General features: G+C 47.9%; 1 protein-coding gene across 3 annotated transcripts in view; it reads right to left on the bottom strand.

Moving 5' to 3' along the window:
- LOC144178399 (uncharacterized) overlaps positions 1 to 21,675 on the bottom strand; it is a 343,222-nt gene that overhangs the window by 7,538 nt on the left and 314,009 nt on the right. For all 3 annotated transcript variants that reach the window (XM_077706220.1, XM_077706221.1, XM_077706222.1), the window contains 4 exons: positions 19,840 to 20,008; positions 16,563 to 16,771; positions 2,367 to 2,449; positions 744 to 995 (listed from right to left, as the gene is read on the bottom strand). In XM_077706220.1, coding sequence (XP_077562346.1) covers positions 744 to 995; positions 2,367 to 2,449; positions 16,563 to 16,771; positions 19,840 to 20,008 — 713 coding nt within the window. The remainder of the gene's footprint in view (positions 1 to 743; positions 996 to 2,366; positions 2,450 to 16,562; positions 16,772 to 19,839; positions 20,009 to 21,675) is intronic.

Here is a 21,675-nt window from a genome sequence, read left to right as displayed (position 1 = left end):
CGTGGCGTTATTTATTTCCTAGACGAAGCAATTTTCAGTGGGCTGAGCACATGGTTATGGGTACGTTTTGCGAGCAGCTGTTTTCCTGACGGTGGCGGAAAACAAAATAGTCGTGTCTGCAGGACTTCTGTGCATGTTGCTTAACACTTTTCACGTGATCTATTTCGTACACTACGGAACACTCAGCATCCCTGGTGTAGATTCAACACGTAAAACCACGATTGGAATATTGAAACTTTTGGTGTGTTCAAGCATGATTTGCGGGATTCTTGTCATTTTGCCTTGAAATAATGTAAGTTTGATAATATAGAACCACTGCGATTGTACGAGGCTATTCAACAAACACTTCCATCGATCGAGTGCCAGACCTGCGTCTCTGAGAACACATATGCCCGGAATAACAAAAGCTTGATATGGGTAAGTTGGTACATTATGGCCTCTTCCTTGTACTTTCACGCCACAATCTTATTAGTTTTTGTGTATATAAGCAGCGTATTTTTTCAGCGAAATCTAGTTGAAGTTCGGCACTGTGTTGTTGTACGTGTTTCCTCTTCGTCCCTGTATTATTGCGCCGTAGTAATGATCAAGCCTGAAATAAATAAATTGTTTTTGTGACTTTCTTAATTAAAATGTATCAAAACAGTTTCAAAAGTGACGCCAGGTGAGCACAGCGGAAAAGGCCTCGTTCGTACACCGCGCAGCTATTTTTGGAGACTTCTGTGCGTCATCGTGTGCATGCGTACCTTCGTCCATGAGAGTCTCCTGGACGAGCTGCTTGGTGATCTGTGCCGAGGTCTTCTTGACGCTAGCCATCTTCATGTTGAAGACGTCAGCGGGGCTCGGCTGCTGCTGCTGTTGTTGCTGCTGCTGCTGCTGTTGCTGCTGGGAGGAAGAGGCCGGGTTGCCGGACTGGTTTGAGTCTTGTGACGGCGAGTCGTGCGCCTCATGGCTCAGCGTGGGCGACGAGTTGTTGCTGTAGGCCGAGAACTGGGAATCTGCGTTGCAAACAATACTCAAGGGTCACACAAGGGACTGGAAGACGTGAACGTGCTCTCGTGATTGTGCAGGAGTTGCCGCAGTGTAAAAAGTTCCGGGGACGAAGTAATCAGGGGTGAACATCGTCTAAGTAAACTAGTACTTGCGTGGGTGTGTGTGGTACATAATGTTTCCTTATTTAAGCAAGAAAATAAGACGCCATGATTCACAAGGTTTTGAATCATTTTATACAAACTTACCGCATGCGAATTCTGTGACGGCTCGTGAACCCACTTAAACGTTATTACTTTCTTCGCACGCGCTAGCTCCTAAAGTACTTCCTCAGAAAACCTATAAAAAAAGTGCGAACACTGAGCACAACTTCGCGCTTTCCAGGTGAAAAAATTCACAAACGGGTTGACATCGGCACATTTTTCTCCCTCTAGTGAAAAGATGGAACCTTGTTTTGCATTTCGGCAGTTGCGCCATGGGCTATTTATCAGTCGTTACACTGTGATATGATAGCTGGTTGGACACCGGAGAAGCATCGAACCCAATTTCAGAGCCATTTTAACACAACGGGTCAAAGTGTGACAGTTAACTCGCTTCCCATCAAATTTTGCTGGTCGGATTCAAGCAGCACGCTTCAATAACACTAGTCATTTTGTTTTTTTTCCTCGTTATTAAAAGTCGTTATCTTTTTCAAGCACAAACCACATCAAGACGTTCGGCGTAGAAAAACGGCGGGTATATAAGGTTCCGAGTCAACAACAGCGGTGCGGTCAAGGATATGGTGGAAGCATAGGCGGGATTTTTTGGTAGCGAAGGGATGACAGCATGGGATGTGTGCACGATTAGCGCTCTGATTCCATCAGTAAGGGTAAAGTTGCTGGAACAAGTTCCGTTACTTCTCCTTAAAGCCACTGGAATCGTTTCCGTGACTAAAGAAACGTCATTGGCAAGAGCCGAAGGAGGAGGAGTAGAATGAGGACCTTCATGGGAGCCAGGTTCAAATATTGCCGTTAATGTAATGAGGAGAAGCTGTTGATTCTGCTAGACATTTAAAGTTACGAGGCACACACCTGTTGAGATGAATAGCTTACATTTTTTGACGAGTACCCACGAATGCCGCCATCGTTGACAACAAAAACGACAGGTCAAAACTTTTTCAACTTCTTAGCTTTGCCACATGGTCCCAGTGTGTTACAGGATAAGCTTCTTGCGGGGCCCGTCTTTTCTTTCTTTTCACGGGGAACAGCGACGCATCAATAAAATGCCAACCAAGCAAGTAACTTTTCCAAATATCGACGTTCGACAATGTACAGATCGAGTGCAGGGCAAGTTATTCTTCCAAAAGCAATTGAAGCACAGCTTTTATCTGGGTTCCTCACCGGTGTCATCGGTGTCTACCTTGTCTTGCTCGGAGCACGAGGACAGCCGTCCGTACTGGCCCTTTGCGGCGCTGTTGCAGTACCTGAGGGGCGAGAAAAATTGCGCGTCAGGAAATTCCTGTCAGCTCACAAACAGCATTTCAATTAATAGCGCCGCAAAAATGCCAGCGCATGCACTCCGGAGTGGAAAGACAGCATATTAGAAATGAAAGCGATGGTCAGAAAACCCGTGTATTTCAGTGCCGAACTAAGAAAAGGCGGAGAATTCAGAGCAATCTAAGTTGAGTTGTCTCGCTCGTGGATTTTTTGTGATAAGAACAGTTATCTAGCCCATAGCGAGGCAACGACGGTTAGCAGACCGGCCGAAAAAGTTCCTTTAAGATGACATACAGCTTGGCTGCGCCAAATAGGGAAAGCACACAAAAATTCCGGCCCGAGAGTACACGCGAGAACGCATGAGCATCTTACTCAGCCTTCTTACTGAATTACGTTGGCGAGGTTTTCGATTTTTTTTTTTTGTAATCATAATTTACTATTTTTCCTTTGCCCCTGTTCCTTCCTCTCTTCGTTACTCTGATTAATGCTGATATTCTGAATCTCTCTTCCACTCGACCCTCCAATCGAGCAGATCCTTAAAAGCGATTTTCGCGGGTAAGAGCACTCAGAAATCCTCCACTCAGCCGAGTCTAGGAAACACATGGAGTAGAGAAATGACTAAGAATACGGCCTCAAGAGCCTCGGCCAATCGTTCTTGTCAGGCTTAGCGTCAAGTAACCGTAACGTTGAGCCTGACGCTACGTCAAGCAACGTAAAACTCCCTGTACGTCAAGCTTCGGTTACCCGTTTATGATGTTATACCTCCCCGCACGACATTATGGCCTGACTCCAGGAAATTCGCACTCCCCTTCCACCTTCCATGATCAGTTGCGGCAGCAGTTCGGGTGGTTATGTTTCAACCTTTTGTCATCACCCATTGCGCACAAGGCGAGGTGGCCGTGTCTGTAGCACCGCACGCTGCGCAGACATCATGTCCATCATTTTGCTTGTAGTGCACGCCCAGCCGGAATGGCATAGTCAAGCGGGGTGGCATAGTCAGTATGCCACCTCAGCTATGCCCACCCAGCCGGAGTGGCATAGCCGGGGTGCCATAGTCAGTTCCGGGGTCAACTTCGAACCTGGGTCCCCTCAGGTGCTTGCTACCCAGGTTCGAAGTTGACCCCGGCAGCGTTGACTCCGACAGGCGAAATTCAGGCCGGCAGGCTAATAGTGCTGTCCCACTAAAACGTATCTCTTGCTTTCTTAACGCTTGCACCAGAGCTTTCTAGGCTCTTATCAGGAGTTCTCCTCAGCACTATCGGGCAACATTGTTCCCAAGAGAGTGCGCTGCAACCAGCCCTATATTTTACAGTGATCTCTTGACGCGCATAAAAAAATACCGTAGAAAAGTAAACGCTTTATGCACGTCAATCAAAGAAAAAAAACTCTTGTATGAATGTGCTGTCGCAGGGTTCAACACAATAAGCCCGGAAAAAAAAGAAAACCTCAACTCCTGACGAACAGAAGCAGCAAAATTCTTATAAGCATAGCGGGGAGCACAAAGAAAAAAAAAAAGAATAGCCGCATCGCTTTCACGGTCGGGCGGGCGGGCTGAGTAAGTAGCTGCTAGAAAAGAGCGGAGCGAACTTTCGCATGGCGCTGATCGTCCCCTCTCTTAGTCGTGACAGGTCGCGTCAGTTGGCGACACGGGAGCGGTGATTGGCAGCGCGGATGATCGGCACCCGTACACGGGCGCCTTGCAGTTCACGATGCTCTTGTGCACGGCGGAAAAGGCCACACGCAGTACACGCAACCGGAGCAGCGTTTGCGCGCTGTCCCATCCACCGGCGCCTTTATTCTACCCCACCCTCCAACTATTTCCGTCCTAATCAAAGGCGCTGCATCCTCATCGTGACATGCCGTGACAATGATTCGTCGCGCTCCTTGAGTTTTCACGGCGCTCGAGAAGGGGCGCCGTTCGTGTTCGTCGTGTGGCGAGTGTGCTCTGTGAAGTGCCTATGCCTCTGCTGCGTAAAATTCAGTTAAAAAAAAAGAAAGGGACGTTGTCGCCAACAAAGGCGCAGGGAAGAGGAGAGAATCCGTCGGTAGGAAAGAAGGAAACGTATGGAGACTCCCAAAACATGATCCTCGTGACACAGGTGGGCTGAGAACAGTTGGCGGACGAAGAGAGAGAGGGCGCGTTTAGTTAAAGCTGTACGGGTCAACGCGCCTTGGCCGCAAAGGATTGTAACCTGCAGTGCATACACGCATGTAAGTTGGCGTAAGGTACCAGCCTCGAGACTCTGAGATATCACTGACATTGGTGGAGGGCAGAGTGGTCGTATCCTGACTTGTTACTCATGATAATGCGCTGGTAATCTATTGGATCACTTCGAGTAGCGTGACAGTAAAGTAGATGTGTTCTCTCCCTACGTTTTGTTATGCCGACGCCCCAACCTGGGTGGTGGCTAGTCTTAATCGATGGAACAATGCTAATAATTCGCACATGGCTGAAGTTGTGATCATATCTTTGCCGAAACGTGGTTTGATCAAAGGGGTGGGCACAGCAGTGCTTTCTCTGCTGAGAACCTCATGTAAGGAAACAGCGGCATGTATCTCCGCTCATGATGTCACGAATATGCCGATACATCTCACGGCTCCTGATACTGGTGCCATGATAGCGGTACTGCGGCTGTCGTCGGAGTGCCTCGCATAGATTGGACGTTTTTTGCGCACCGCAGGCTTCACAAATTACGGCCGCAAAAAAAATGTTTTTTTCTCTTATTAGAAAAACTAAGCAAAGTAACTGAAAGAGAGAAAGGAAGGAGAGGGTTACGGCATTCTTGCGCCGAATTTTCTGCCCGCCAGTTTGTTTCTGGGCGAGGCATGGCCCTGACAGGCCTGCTCGGAGCCCTTCTCTCTTGCCGCAGAGGCGCACGCATCGAGGGTGAATTCAATTTGCGCGCGGCGGTTCCCCCGCAGCTGATTACTTTAAAGCGACGCCAGCTCCTCGGACAACACGCAAACAGGCTGCGCGCGCACGCTCGGCCGCTTCCCTGGCCGTCCGGGCCTCGTGTCGGCCGGTGACTAATGACCGGCACCAAGCCCCGTCTCCTTCGCCGACGACGACGTTCTCTTTCGTTTCGTCGTTGGCAATTTCACTCCGGCGCTAATTTCTGTAGGCTTCCCGACGACCGTCGCTATCCGCGTTCGCGTTGTCGCGCGACAGCGATCGACACGTCGGCAGAGAACGTGGACCCGTCGGGTGGTTGACAAATGACTCGATAGGCGCGCTTCGCCGCCGGCCGAGCCTTCTGGCGGACATCAATGTATCGCCTCGAAGATTGCAACAGGCTGGCTGCGATGCAGTTCTTCCTGTGTAAACTCCTACTAGCTCCCCCCCGGAGCATCCTCCATGCGCGGCGCGGCAATAACAGTGGAGCATGAAATCGGGGGTTCGGAAGCTGGGCTAACACGAACGCTCCTTGGCGCCCTCTCGCGGTGCTTCTGTTTTCACTCGAATGTTCATTTCAGCGCTTTGCCAGGGAGTGCGAAAACTTTGCTGCGAAAAATTGGACAGCTTAAAAGCAACAATAACGTATCCGTCAGGTCTGACACAATACTGGTACACAGATGAGAACCGTATGATCGGGTGATCTTACCATCGTGAGGTGAATTGTCGTAGTGGAAGAGTGTGTACAAAAACAGTGCGGTGTCGCCACGGAACCTTCTATAAATACAGTTTTTTGTGTTGTAGCGACGTCGTTGAGAGGGATTCACGACGTTTATTAGGCAAGTTAATAATTGGAGGCCTCATTCTAGGAGAGTTCTCCCCTGGTTTTACGGCTCAGAGTTTGGAGCCATTTGGAGTAGCAGGGCGCATGCTGGCAGTACACCCGACGCGTGCTACTCGGGGCAGACCTGGTGCTACACTCGCCGCTGCTCCTGCTGATGCCACTGGAGTATATTTACACGGTGCTGCTCGGAACGAACACAGCCGACTCGTTCGATCTCCGACGCGACGCTTAGCGCGCGAGGGTACACCGGCTGAAGCGCGTCCCTGGTGATGGGCGCGCTGCAAGGCGGCCTTTGCTGGTCAGGGCGCCCCCCGGATCCCCGCAGACACCGGACGGAGTCGAGACGACCCCATGCATATTCAGGAGGCCGGAAGGGGTTCGGCCGCCGCCAAGATAAAGCACGCCTATGCAAATACGAGCCCCCCACCGTCCATTAGTTATATCCCGTTGCATCGCTCTGATTTCAGGTTTTGCCTCTTCTTCACTTCGCCGGTCTTCCGTGGCACCAGCAGCACTGCAGGCGAGCCTTTGTGCGTCGCGTACGCCTTGACTTGGAATGCGTTGTATATGGAGGGGACTCGTTCTTACGCTGCAGGTGCACATGCGAGAGGGACAACTCCACACTCTACTCGAGGCATTCTCCACAGCGTCGAGCGATTCACGTGGGTCCCTAATTCCGCTAGCATTTGGAGCTGTGCAGCACAAAGGGCCGCTTTCTCAGGCAGGTTGACTGAAAGTCTCTTGTTCTGCATGTGCGGGGAAAAATTATGCCTCTGTTTTTATACGTAAAATCCTTCGGACAGAAGACAAGTAAACCTAAAAATTTCGTGCTTCATCGCACATGTTAAAAATGAAATTTCCGGGTAAATGACACAGGGATCTGGAAACTCGCAGCATTGTTTGCAGATCCCCGTGGTCCCTGGGTGGTCCCTGGCTGTGCTGCCCCGAGGCACCTGGGTGCCTCGGGGCAGCACAGTGGACTCCACTACAACACCATCTAACCGCCCAGAGTGTAGTGGAGTGCTGCTGCTGATGCAGCTTTTCTGTGTGTGTGTCCCTTTTACATGTATGTCGCACCATCGCCTTCTGCACAATCACGATTAGTCTATATCTGTAGTGTTTCTCTCGGTATTGCCAATCTGCGCAATTGTTTAACTCCTGTTTTCCCTTTGTGTTTTATATTTATCCTGGTTAACGTGCCCTGTCTATTGCCTATTTCTTAATGTCCACCTTCTTTCCTATCCCCCTATTCCTATGTACTCTTTCCTCCCTATCCCAACTCCCCTACACCAGCAGGCGTTCCGGTGTCCGCCCCTAGGCGAGACAATTTACGCCTGCTGGTGGACCTTCCCATTCCAATTATCATAAATATAAATACATACATACATTGTTTTCGAACCGAAAATTATGGTCAATACGCTGCGATCTCACTACTGGTTTAGCAGTGAGATACGGAATCATGACGAGATCTCTGTGCTGCTGCTTCTATACTCACGCTCTTCTCTCGAACGTCACATTAATGTCATGATGACTTATTTTCAAAGACACGGTCGCTTAACTGCCGACCTTCGGAGATCGCTCGGGGTTTGTTTCTCCGCGTCGTGTCACTAGTGGACGCGCACTCAATCAGCCACTGGCTTCCTTGCTCATTTGTTGTATTACCACTGGATTTCTCCAATAAAAGGTGAATTGATTTTCATAGACTCGGTGACTTTCTCAAAAACAGGTCAACTCCCTTCTTTTATATTCGTCAACAGATTTGCTGAGAAAATGTGTAATCGCTGATAGGAAGAGGCTGGTCCCACCAGACCTAATGTATCCCATTGACAGCCACAAGTAGATACGAATGTGCTCTCTCTCTCAAGATCTAAAGCTTCTTCCCCGTATATATGTGAGAACGCCACTGCATTGGCGTGTCCGATATGACTTTTCGGCGCCGGTGAGGATTGCCCACACAGGCACATTTCTGATAAGGATAGGAGCTCTCAAGCAACTGACTCCTGACTCTTTCTCGCACACAAGTCGATGTGCACTTTCTCTGTTTGATCTGTACAGGCACATTTCTAATAAGGATAGGAGCTCTCAAGCAACTGACTCCTGACTCTTTCTCGCGCACAAGTCGATGTGCACTTTCTCTGTTTGATCTGTTTACGGAAGAAAAAAAATGGGGGAGGGGGGTCAAACCACCGGCGCTAGTAGTGCGTTAGAAAGCATAAAAAATATGATAAAATCAAATTAAACAAGTCAACAGAAATGCAGGCACGTGCCACGTTCCTGACAACGTTTTTTTCTCTCTCTTTCGTTTTACGTCGTATTTATCTTTCTCTTCTCGCTAATGGACTTGGAGAGCGGTCTTCATTTTTCACTTCCATCCTGGGAGCAGCAACTCTTCTGGGTAGTTAGCAGGTCGGGCGCAAAAATAAACAGGAAGGGGAAAAAAGTGCGCGAACAACAATACACACAATGGTACCACGTGCAGCCAGCAACCCCGCTTTCTGTCCCAGTCGGTTCTATTTGCTTTTTCCCAGCCATCCAATTAATCCCGGCTAGCCCCATTCCTTCGAGCGGTTTTTTTTTTAATGTACGCATGTGCATAAAGAAAATCGCGTCGGTCATCGCTGCACGCAATTAATTAGTTTAATTTGAGCGCTTCCATTGTGACGGTGGGAACCCCGCGCAAGGCACTCACCTCGGTCGTCGTGACCAAGGCATGCATGGACAACACATCCTAGCTAAAAAAAGGACCTTGAATGGCATTATCCCGGTACTTTTGGTTTATGCGGTGTTGCGTAAACGTTAGACATATGCCAGGGACCTTCTTTGGTACCAGCAAGTAACAACGCCCTCCAAACCCAAACCATTTGCCCGCTGATGACACACTGTCAAACCCCTCTTATCTAGAAGGTGATGGCGTGGTCCAGGCGCCTGTTTGGCTTTTGCGACGGTCGCGCCGCAAGCGCCACCAAGGAGTGATGCGTAACACTATCCTTGCACGACACTGCGCACCCCTTTCCCCTTTTTGGTTGGTTTGTGCGTCGTGTCGAGTTTGAAATATAGCCGAGTCGTCTTCAGGCTCGAGAGAGAAACACGAGAGGTGCGCCCGTCTAATTACCACATTATCCTCGCCACACGAAATGGGCAGAAGCCGCCCCGACGACCATCTTTAACTTTTATCTGCTGTTTATGTTTTTGTCATAAACTGCGTTGATTCATACACTTTTGTAATAATAAATTACAGTGCATTTTTTCCTTAAAGCTGTCATCCTTCGAAACCCTTGCATGCTAATATTCGAGTCGCGATAACCCAAATTTGAGGTAAAGTACTTGAGCAGCGCCATTATTCTTTATGAAGTCACGCGGGCTATACGCGCCAAGAAAAAGAGTGGACGGAGAGAGAGAACACTCAGTAGACGGCAGTGTGACCTTGGCGACTATTTGGGGCGGGCATGGTTTTTCGAAAAACTGCAAACATGGCAATCATGTGTCTTCAAGTACAGCTGCTGACAGACCAAACCTGTATTCGGAGGGAAAGACGTTTCCCGATCTGTGTCGTGAAACGTATTCCATCTTTCAGGCGAATTTTCCGGCGAATTTTGGGGCGAGTTTTGGCGAGCCTTCCATCTTCCCGGCGAATTTTGTTTCCGATATGGGCCCTGACAATGTATTGCGGAGCTATGAGATTCCGCGTTCCAGCGCAGCATTGGCGGATATGATATAGAGTAGCGAGTTAGCCAGTAAACAACACGCGTACATTACATGAGAACTCGCGCCGGAATCAGCGCGCAGCTAAGCAAACCGAACTGGGCTATGCTGTAAAACGTTAGCCCTACGGAGGGCGATCTATAACAGTGGGGTCTTGCTGGCCAAGGTGGTTTGCTAAGGCGCAAGAGTTCGCGTATTCGATTCCCAATCACTCCGCGGTGCAGTGGCCAAGGAGGTGCGCTGCAATCAGAAAGGTCGCAGGTTCGGCTGCTTTCGCTACCCTCACCCAGCGCAGCAGTCACCACGAAAGCAGCTTTTAATTAGACGACAGCAACAAGTTACCAGAAAACGCGTGGCGTTTATTTAACCGTTAAGCTTTCACTTTCATGACTCAAAAGATGCTTTGATGTCCTCGGAATGATTTTAATAGCATCTGTCTAATAAATCTACACAGCAGACGGGATGCGTGCCTTGTGTGTTATTCTAGAGGTCGCTGGAATCGACATCAAACCTCGAGCAGCGACTGCCTAGAAATTCGGCAATTAGGAAGTACGATTGATTGATTGTGAGGTACCCAACGCGCCGAACGCTCGGGTTATGAGGCGCGCCGTAGTGCGCTACAATCAGAAAGGTCGCAGGTTCAATTCCCTGCAAAGAAGGCGCCGTCTCTCTGATCTGTACACGCTGATTTCGGTACATTTGGCCTTAACCTGCCGTAGCGATCCTCCACAACAGCAACAATTATAGCCTACGTCACGATCCAGTTTTGGTTCGGGAGATTGAAAACTTTTTGTTTTTGTTCCGATCCCGGCGGTCCATTGCTACAGAGAAGAGATTTAAAAAAAAGCAGTGCGGTGCAAGCTACGAAAAAAAAAGCCCCGTGTTTATCCGTGCCAACCCCAGAATTCGAATACGAGTTTTGTTAGCCACATGAGCACGCAAAACACTATACGCTATTTTTCCGTACCTAACGATCCTTCAAGCGTGTACATGAACTGTACTCTTTTGCAAGCCACGTTAGCTATCAAATTTCAGCAAAGTAAAGCGCACTTCCCGACAACAACCATGAAAACTGGAGGCGGGAAAACGAACGCCCATTAACTCATCTGACCGTTGTTTCTGTAATCATTCATGCCACTACGAGAACGAACGCATACGGCGTGCACCAACCTGTCGGGCAGGCATCGTCCAGTCGAGTTTGCGCTAGCCGCTTTGGACGGGTTTTTAAGCAGCTGCCACGATAGGCAGTGATCGGTCGCTGACGCCGCACAGCAGCATTCAGCCGTTCTCTGCGCAGTTCCAGTGCCTAATTACAGCCTCACTAATTACACGTCTCGTCTAAAACGGAGTCAAGGGGGAAATGCATCGCGCGGAACAGTGTAGGTGCAGTGTTCTGCAACGATGTAAGCTTGCTGCTGGCGCGCGCGGGCCATCGTGGCGACACTGGCCCCACGAAGATAATGTGTTGCGTTTGTTAGTAAGTGCCTAGTTGCGGCATTAACGCCCATGAGCTGGAATACAAAGCAGGCGTCATGCCTCTTTTGCTCGCCAATTATTTTCAGCGTGGCTTCTGCCGTCTCGTGTAACGAATCATATTCTGCCTTACACAACCCTCCCACAAACATCCTCTCCACCCCTTCCATCGCCCTTTGCTGGCATGTGGTGCGGAAGGAATGTCATATAATCCCCGATTTCGGAGCGCAGACTTGTCAGCCTTTTTTTTTTGTTTGTTTTGTTTCAAGCGCCACATTGTGAAACAGCCGAAAAAGACGATGCAGTGGCTCCTGTCATAGCTGATGGTCGCGTTAGTCAACCTGTATTTACATTCTAATTAGCCCAGAATAATACCATAAACAGAATATAAAGAAAACAAAAAGCTAGAACCGAGACAAAACGTTCTTTTGAACTAGAAACCGTGCAAACGAGAAGAATGCATGCCCAAGTTCCTTTCGTCGGCTGCCGTGGTCGTCTTACCGACTGCGCACATATTGCGTCATCTGACCCTTTCATAAATACATTAAAACGCAGCTCGCAATGAACGGCTCGCAGTTCATTGCGTGCCTAAGTCCTTTTAGGGGCGAAGCCCCTCAGGGGCTCGGGCTGTTAACGTCTTATGTCGTCGTCGTAATAGTCGTCTTATGTAGTCACGGAACTAAAACACCGGGAAACTCGTTTACATTTCGCGCTAGAACGTAACCTGCACTAGAAAAACACCGGGGCACTCGTTTCCGCCTCGCGCTGGAATGCTTCGTGCTTCAAAGACATGAAACGTTTAGAGCAAAGCTGTATACCGCTACCTTCCAACAGTTTCCCCTCCTTTGGCAAAAACGCCAAGGCGCCAAGAACACACTTATAGAGTGCATGCTTCGCCTCTCCCCAGGTTTCACGTTAGTGGAGATGGCCTGGGATTTTTTTGTGATTGCTACTGTAATTAGCACGAACTAAGTAACTGCTTAAGTCGGGATGACGAGCAAAAGCAATGCAGTTAAAATCCCCGCCACCACTTGTTGGGTCCTGGAATTGTGCGCAGGGAATAGAACCAGCGCAGGGAACAGAAATCTCGGGCTTTGTAGAAGCCCCAACTTCAGCCGCTACACGGAAGGCGCACATTAAAAATTTGCACTACACCACTGATAAGCTAAAATGGCACAAAATCAGAGTGCTTTATGTTCAGTCAATGTGGCACAGTTCTAAACTCATAGAGGTAGACATGGAAGGTGAGAAAATCATCCGCAAGAAATCGCGGTAACATGGACACCTATGAAGAAACGCGGGTTTTCACTACGAGGCAAGCTGCAGCATGCTGTTATGGATTAATTAAGACCACTTAGTGTTCCTCAACGAGCGTTCAAACCTCGTACACAGGGTTGCTCTTTAACATTTTCCCCCCATAATAAATACGGTCTCGGAGCCCGGAAATTGGAACCCCAGCTTCGTATATGGTGGGGTAACATCTAAGCAGCGTTTTTTGGTGTACTCGGTCTTAGCCAGTGTACGCCAGCGTCGCTGTTGCTAGCAGCGGGATTTCTAACAGCGGGATTATTTAGTTGTGGTGCAAGTGATTTTGCGACGGACGTATAGACTGACAAATTTTTGCCATAGCTAATCATATAACGTATTAGGGAGTTTTAGCATATCGTTACCAGGTTTGCGTTACCGCTAACCGTGTTACCAGACGCCGCAGTTTCCGTTTACCGCTGAAAACGGTGGGACACGTTTTAGCCCACCGTTTGCGGTTTGCGTATTCCAGCAGCCGTTGTGCCGGTAGCGACATCTGATGAATTATTCTCGAAGCAGATCACGCATAATTTTGTTGCTCATATCTATTTCTTTCGTTTAAAGTAGCTTAAATGTTTCACTTTTCGGATGAAACGTTCACAATAACATTAGTTGTTTTGAGAATACTGTAGCCATCACCTGTAGGGCTTTGAAAAAAAAACATGTTGGCGGCGTCATCTACTAAGTAGAGTTAAAATGAATGTAAACTAGAATTTACGCCCGCGCTGAATATTTCGGCAAGAAATGTGCAAAATATGTTGTAGTAATTACTCAATAACGTACACTACCTCACCCAGCACAATTTCGGAAGCCTAAAACACTCTTCGATCCCAAAAAGTTATCCAAAATAAAATGGCTAGACTAGTCTAGCCACCTTATCCAAACTATTTGAGGTGGGCGAGGCCTAGCACAAGTAGGGGCGGCCATTTCGCTCGCCGATCTGAGAAAAATAGTAGCTTGTCGTGCTCCTGAGCACCCTTTAACAAGAAAAACCTAATAAACAACATTAGCTAAGCATCAAGCGCCGAGCACACTGCATTTCCTGTAACCAAGACGCGAGGGAACACTTCGTCGGCTCACGAAGCTCGCTGGCGATGGTAAAGCCTGTGAGGGTAAGTTACCGTTCGCGGTAACTTTCGCGCATGCGCAGTCGACTCCCGCAAACACGGTAGACGGTAACGTAAACGTGGTAACTCTATGCTAAAACCCTCTATTTTGGGACAAAGTGGAAAACGGCAAGAATAGCGCGCCCCGCCGAATAATGACCCCCCTAGTTGAGTTTGGAGAAGCGGGGAAGAATAAACGCACTTAATTATATGCCAGCACAGTTAGTTGACGATGGTGGCCGCCATTTTGGCGGCGATCGCGGCCGCACGGGCGGCCAGTGAAGTTTGAGCCTCCTGGTATGGGCAACGCAATACCTCCTCCCATTGCTCACGCGTGGTTGTTTTTGGATAAAGATCTCCCGGGCATAGCCACATAAGGTGCTGAAGGAGACCGAGGGACCGGCAGGCAGTACCACTAGGTGAACTTGAATGGCATACGGGTAAGTGAATGATGTGTAATTTGGCGGGATCGGGAAATGTGTTTGTCTGTAAAAAACGCCATGTGTGTTCTTTATGGATGGAGTGTTGTGTGTGTGCTGGGGGGTAGACACGGCGAGAGAGGCTGTAATGTGTGGTAATTTCATTGTACGTGGTCACCCAATCTCTGTCGATTCTGGTGCCATGGTAGGCGAACGAGTTCACCCTGGCTCGGATGGTGAGTTCTCAAGCCATACTGTGGGCAACTTCATTCCCCTTCAAACCACTGTGTACCGGAGCCCAGATGACTTCTACGGGGACGTTAGAGGTGGTTATCGGATAATTTTGTGTGCCTGAGGCGAAATGAAGCCTGAGGCGAAATTTTAACCTGCCCTTGTAAAATCGCTAATGCTTCTGGAGAAGGTCGCCTTTTGCGTTAGAGCTAATGCTACTGACACTAGCTAATCCGCCATGGCTGTTTCGTGGTGCGGATAGTCAGGAAGTTGCGTTGAACGCGATTTGAAGTGCAATCACAAACGCTTGAGAAGGCATGGAGAAGCGGGGAGTCTTTCCGCTCCCCGTTCCCCTGTTTTTGCGTCGTGGTGCGACGTGGACCCCGGCAGGCACAAACATTCCGTTAGCGCCTGCCTGGCTTGGGCATCTCATTTTTTTCACTTGTCCTCCCATCGTGTAGAGTTTGGTATGCCTTTAGGTTCCGCCACGACACATTCGTGTTGCCCACACTTACCGGCTCTTTAACAAATAAAGTTGCAATCGTCGACGCCTTCAATAAGTGTGCGCGTGCCATTATGTGAATAAAATAAGCGCATATAAATTAAAGCTCCCGCCACTGAAAACATTAGCCGCTACCGACGGTCTGTTTTCGATTTTGACTCCCACATGAACATAAAGAGCAGCCTTAAAAAGCACACTTATAAAGTAAGACGCGTGCAAAATGGTACACAATATCATCAAAGTAAAAAAAAAAAAACACAAAAAAAAAAGTTCGGGAGTGTATAACATTACCCTCCCGAAACATACGATTCCTGTCTGGTTTGACAGACTTTGTGATGTAACCACACCACATTATTTCACAGGCGTATTGCAGCTTCCTCAAAAGAGATTGAAGAAACTTCAGGGGTTCTTTTTTTTTTGTACATACAAGTACACCCCCTCGAGAAATGGAGCATAGAAGAAATTCTTAGCTGCTAATAATATGACTGAAATTACAACAAAAAGAAAGAAAACGCATACACAAAGCAGAATAAAAGCTAGGAGCAGGATTAAAGAAGAGCGTGGCAAACCGTGATGCTCGTATGACGGCCCCCGGTTTTTCATTAACGAATCAATTCTGAAACAGTTCCCTCTGCCGTAGCACAGAGAAAAGAAAAATGATTCAGAAGGCATGTTCGCAGAGAAGTGAAAGCATGGGAGAAGTGAATAACGACCCGGAATCAAATGTTCCAATTCGAAAAGGAAAGAAATATCCTGGTCAGAACTTGACTTGGCGAAAGAACTAAGCTTGGCTGAAAGAGCCGAAATATAGATTGATTTGCTTGTTTTTATACATGCGCCAAGAAAATTATCGTCCATTAATTAGTTGACTGTTGAGAGCGAGCTAAGGCGCTTGCTCCTCTGACGAGCGTAGTTCTCAGCTGTTTTCTCAAGCTGACGTAACACACCTGAGTTCAACATACAATGTCTAAGCGTTATGACCATTAAGTGTAACGGGAGTAAGAACCTGCTCCATAAGGAGTGCTCACTTAAGAGTAAATCCGGTGGTATAGCTCTTGAATAATGTTCAAGGATGCCTGCAGTGCGAATACAGTGCAACCATAGTGCAGACTTTGTGTGGAAACATAAATTGGGGGAGTGGTTTCTACCGTACAAAAAATCATCATCTTTACAATACCTGCAACCATGTCCGTAGCGACACGAGCAGCCTCTTTCTCAAAGAGTTTACCTGAACGCCTTCCCACCAAGAAAGAATGAGAATGGAGCAATGGAAGAGGATATTATGAATGTGGCACCCATTCCTTGCTGACAATTTCAACGCACACACTTCCAGTGCCCACCATCGGCTAGGAATTTTCACCTGAAGCGGCAGAGGCGAACATCGTTTGACGAAATGCGAACCCAGTGTACGAACACTTTCTTGGGGTAATCCAATCCCCTATAAAATCTGCCCTTTTCCCACGCATTCAACCGATCAACGAACAAAAAGCAATGACGCGAAAGCTCACAATGACCTGAGGTTGAGCCCGGAGAAGTAAACCCGAGCTTACAAGCCCATTGCCCGTGTTCCGACCAAGGGTCCCGATGAGGATTGCAAGTGTGAGATAAGAGAGTGGCGTATTTACTTGTCGATGCGCCTAAGCTGCCTGGAGAGCTCGCTCTGCTCGTTGATGAGCTGCATCTGCTGCGTGGAGATGTGCTCCAGCTGGGACTGGAGCTGTGGCACGGCTCCCACGTTGGGCGGCAGCTCTCGCGACGCCTGCAGCCGAGCCTTCAGCTCCTCCTGCTGACGGCCCAGCAGGCGCAGCTGCTCGCAGATGCCCTCCAGGCGCTCCTGCACGCGCCACAGGGCGGCTCACACACGGCGACATCGCTATACATTTGGAGGTGAAATGCAAAACTACAGCTTTCTCTCGCATAATCCTTGAAGCACATTTAGTTGAGTGCACGTTATTTTGCTTTAGTTGGTTTCTATCCCTCGCAAATGTGGACACGCCACAGCAATGACGAAGCTGGTCTCCAGTCAAAGCGGTCATTCTACAACAAGGTCAAATGTCTTTTTTGGTGCTTCTCCCCCAATATTTTAGAGATGCTCTAAAACAGTGTTCACTGCATCAAGATCTCATTCTGCTCAATTTTCCGGTGCTCTCATGCGACCACCCTTCTGCGCTTTCCAACAAAGAATTAACGTTCCGAGCTGAGATCTACGCGCCGCTTTAGCGAGGAACACTACACCCCATTCTTAGACTGTGTATCAGGTGTGTTGCTTCTGAAACGAATCTTGCAGGCCCTGCTTGGAGGTCTTCCGAGTACGGCATCACGAATTGGGGTACAGTGACTTGCTGAAGACATAAATTGTCAGAAAATCTGGAGAATATGATTTTTTTTTTATTTCGAGTTTCTGTGCAATATCGCTCACTTGTGTTTTTTAACTTTAACAGGTGAAATGTCCACAGCTCTGTCCGGTACAGATATGAATAATGAGTCATCATCATCACTGGCCAATTTATATCGACTGCAGAATGAAGGCCTCTCTTACTGACCTCCAGCTGTTCCTATCCTGCGCTGTCCAAAGTCATCCTTTGCTACCACGTTTCTTTATGTCCTCCATCCATCACATTATTTGTCTTTCCTTATTCTAGTGCCGTCTCTCGGGAGCCACTCTGTTACCCTGGAAGTCGACCGGTTGTCAGTTCCGCACATTACACGCCCAGCACAACACCACTTATTTCTCACAATTTCACCCGAGATGTAAAACTTCGCAAAAGGACGGGACAGGGAGAAGAAAAGACTGGGTGGTATAAAATCGTTTAAGTATGAAGAACCAACTACCCCAACGACAGGCTTCACCTAAGACGTCTTACCACCAAGTTTGCTGCACCCTAATAGAAGACTTCCGTTTCGTATCCCTAACCATGGCTCCGGTCATGCTCCTTTCCAGGGCTCGTTGGGCAGACCTAAGCGCGCCTTCGAGGTGCTTAGTAAGTCCCCAAGTTCCTGTCCCATAGTTCGCCACTGGGAGTACGCATTGGCTATATGCGTTCTGTTTTTTGTGGCAAAGCCAGCCTTGCCTTCATTAATTAAGGGCGTTTGCACAGTTATCTCGAGCCCGTAGTAGTTTTACGTAGGATATTCTTTTTGTAGTTTGCGTTAGTACTCAAACTTGCTTAAGATAGTTATATTCACCCCCTTTGGTAGTATGTCATTTTATAGTCGTTTTCTACATGTATGTTTATAATATTACTTTGGTCTTACTAATATTTATTTTGATCCTAACAAAGCTTTCTCAGTACAGCTCCCGAAGCGTGCTGCACAGTTCTGACAAATCAATAAACAAGATGTTGTCATCCACAAATGCCGAGTTGCGCTGATATTCTTCATTTACTAGCATCCCTAAATGATGAGTGCTCCCAATTAAGCTTCCTGAATTCCTGTATATATGTCGCAAATGGTTTCGGTGAAATAGTGTCACTTTGTCTGGCGCTCTTGTCATCTCGTCATGAATAGTTATTCTGGAAAGATAGCGACTTCTCGACTTACTTCCTTCCTGATCGGTAACGATTCGCTTTTCTTGTGAGGGATTATACTGCCCGTGCATCCATTGTATCAACTTGTCCCTGTTCTTTCAATGCTTCCGTCACAACAGATGTGTCAACTGAACGAAAGGTCTTTTTGTGTGTGTGTGTGTTATCTATAAACGCCAGGTCAACAGGTCTATTATATTTCGCGGATTTCTCCATTACCATATTCACCAAACGAATACAATTCATTGGTAAGTATATAGTCTAAATCCAGTCTATTCCCTGGGTGGTTAGAAATCTAGGGTGTCAATTATGTGGTTAACGAATAATTTGGTAAGCATTGCAGCTTGTATATAACCGAGAGTAGGCTGAGAGCTCAGTACTTCATAAGCTCTTTGGGCATCACTGATCTTGTGAATTAGCGTTTGGTTCGTGCTTTTTTTTAAGCCGGAGAAATCTTAAATGTCCTGTGGACATTAGGGAACAACTTGGAAATACAGTAGAACCCCCCTCTTACGTTTCTCAGTGCTGCGTTTTCCTTGCTGCTACGTTGTTTTTGTCTAGTCCCGGCGCAGCTCGCATAGAGTCCCATTTATTAAAATCCTCACTGTAACGTCGTTGCTCAGAGTACGTTCCCGGATCATTCGTCGTAATCTGGCACTCCGAACCCGCCCGGGCAACATGCGCGGACAAGACGTTTGACGAGAATTGGCCAGGCTTGGCTACGAAACTGACTGCATGAAGCCACACGAGGGTGCGATTCGTCACCACTAGATGGCCTTATGTTACTCTATGCTATTGCCATCATCACTGCGCTTACAACGGAAGAGTATCACTTCGGAATGCCGGAAGTGCGTGTTTGCCTTAAAAGCAACACCGCATAAATAGCACGCGGTCTCATCGTCATCGTGCACTTCAAGCTTTGAGAACACTGCTGAACTTGTGACCGCGAACTTTGTCGTGCCTTAATGGCGTTCGCGAAAACGGGAGGCGCTTCCCCTTCAGGAAAAGCTTGACATACTAAACGCAGTAGAATAGCAGCCAGCGCGGAAGAGAGCGACATCGCTAGGGACCTTGCATTGACACGCGTGGTGTTTTTCTGCGCCCGCAGAAAGCGGCACTCGTATACATTCTGGAGATTTTTAAGGTTCGAAAGCCTAAGTTGTACAAATACACGGTTGCAAGTCAAAGTTACACTGTTTTCGTTCATTTTCGAAGGTTTCCTCACTGCTGCGTTTTTCTGGTTGTTACGTTTTGTTTTCCAGGTCCGGTGAAAAACGTTTGAACGGGGTTCCACTGTAATTAGGAATCAATTATTTCCATAATACGACATCAACTGCGGGAGATGCGACACACTCATGATGCATAGTAGATGTCTTGCCTGTCTCTTCTTCTTCTCCTCCTCGATGTGCGCCTTTTCCAAGGGCGGCTCGAGCCGGCTCCTCTTGTGGGCCGGCGGCTCGTCCTCGAAAGGAGGCTTCCCTGCGGCGCCGCCGCCTCCACCGCCACCGCCGCCGCCGTAGCACTGGCTCCTGCACGAGTCGTCCGCACTGCCAAGCCTGGTTAACGCCGCCCGCAGCCGCACACACGCTCGCTCGCGCACGCGCACGCGCACGCACGCGCACGCAGCGCTCGATAGCTCTTCTACAAGACAGCATCTTTTGCAACAAACAGCCCCCAACATTCCCACGCCGGCTCCTCGCGTTACAATCGCGACTCACCGATGCTCACCCGCTGCTCCCCAGTGGCGTTTGTGCGGGGATCTTAATCGGGTAATTTTGTGAAATGACACACATATTGGTCTTAAGACGCCGAGGATACGAAAAGTTCCCGGCAGTCTTCGTCGCGGTAGAGCGAGAAAGATCAAACCTTTCCACAAGAAATTATTTTAAGTAATTACAGTTGCGGTCATCGATAAGAGGTGACCAAAACAAAATGTTGCGGCGCAAGTAGATCACCAGGTAAGCAAGAAACTTATTTACTGGGAAGCAGTTTGGCAGGTAAAACGCTGCGATATTTCTGTGGCAACTACCACACTACCGAGAGATTCCACGAGTAAAGAAAAATATTAATGGTAACTTCTCCACGTTTATTACATGATAGCATTTTGAGGCCAACTCGACTCTTCGCGCTCTTGACAAATATGAGAAAAAGCAAGAGTCGCAACCGTTTTCCCACACGGCAGACCAGCCGGCGTATATTCTAAAGCACTTTATAAAGCAATGCTATCAACAACGAAGACTTCCCAGTCCTTAAAACAAGACAAACGAATGTGTTTTATGTGCCCTGAAGTCTTACACAACAATTTTAATTCTTTCGCCACCATCAGAAAAGACGAGATGGTCGGCGCGGCTGGATATGTAATTCAGGACATTGAGCTCCAGCAATGCATCGGCTTAGGCACAGATTTTGTTTTTAGAGACAAGAATATCTGTTGTATGATCATAGCTTCTAAGCCGTACTACATTCATCAAATCACCGACATGAGAAAGCCCTCAATGACTTCCCTCCTTGTTGTTGTTTCTCACCCATTTCTTGTCACCATAGGGCAAAACGGACAAAAAAAAAAAGGTCAGAGTGGCATGCAGTAGGGTTTTGTGGCAGGTGCTTTTCAAAAGTGCACACAAAGCATGAATCTGACCTGCAGCCATGCATGCTTTTTTTATTGCACTCACGGGCGTTTGTCAAATCGACGATATTTGAGGCAACTTGAAGACCGATTATATTACTTCGACACGTGATTCTCTCTCTCAATCTGTTGTCGATATAATGTGTGAGTGTCAGCCTATTAAGTGACATTCTCCCATTGGGCTCAGACAGATATATGTCAGAAGGAGTGCATTCACAGCTGCAGGGGATATAAAGTATATATACGAGTGTGTCTACACGCTTGTGAAATTCTGGAATAAATGCATACAAAGGGGAGGGATACGATGAAAAGCGATGTAACTTTGGACTTTATACTCTTGCAATAAATTGTAAGGCTGCAGTGTGGATACGTATCGACTCTCGCTGCTTTGTCCAACTTGCAAGTTAAAAAATCAAGGCTTCTTTCGTAAGAAATAGTAAAGCGCGATGTTTTCTCCTATACAACCTGAGTTAAAGTCTGAGTCTGAGATCCAAAAGGCTTCGATAATGTTGGAACGGTCCAGTCTAATAGACGTCGGCTTAATAATGCGAGAGACCCAGGTTCGATCCCGACCCCAGGAAGACTTTT

Source organism: Haemaphysalis longicornis, unplaced genomic scaffold, assembly GCF_048455015.1.
Source record: "Haemaphysalis longicornis isolate Haplotype H1 unplaced genomic scaffold, Haemaphysalis longicornis Haplotype H1 scaffold_4, whole genome shotgun sequence".
Classification (NCBI taxonomy): Eukaryota; Metazoa; Arthropoda; class Arachnida; order Ixodida; family Ixodidae; genus Haemaphysalis; species Haemaphysalis longicornis.
Note: the sequence above shows the minus strand (reverse complement) of the source record. Positions and strands in the feature narration are given on the sequence as shown.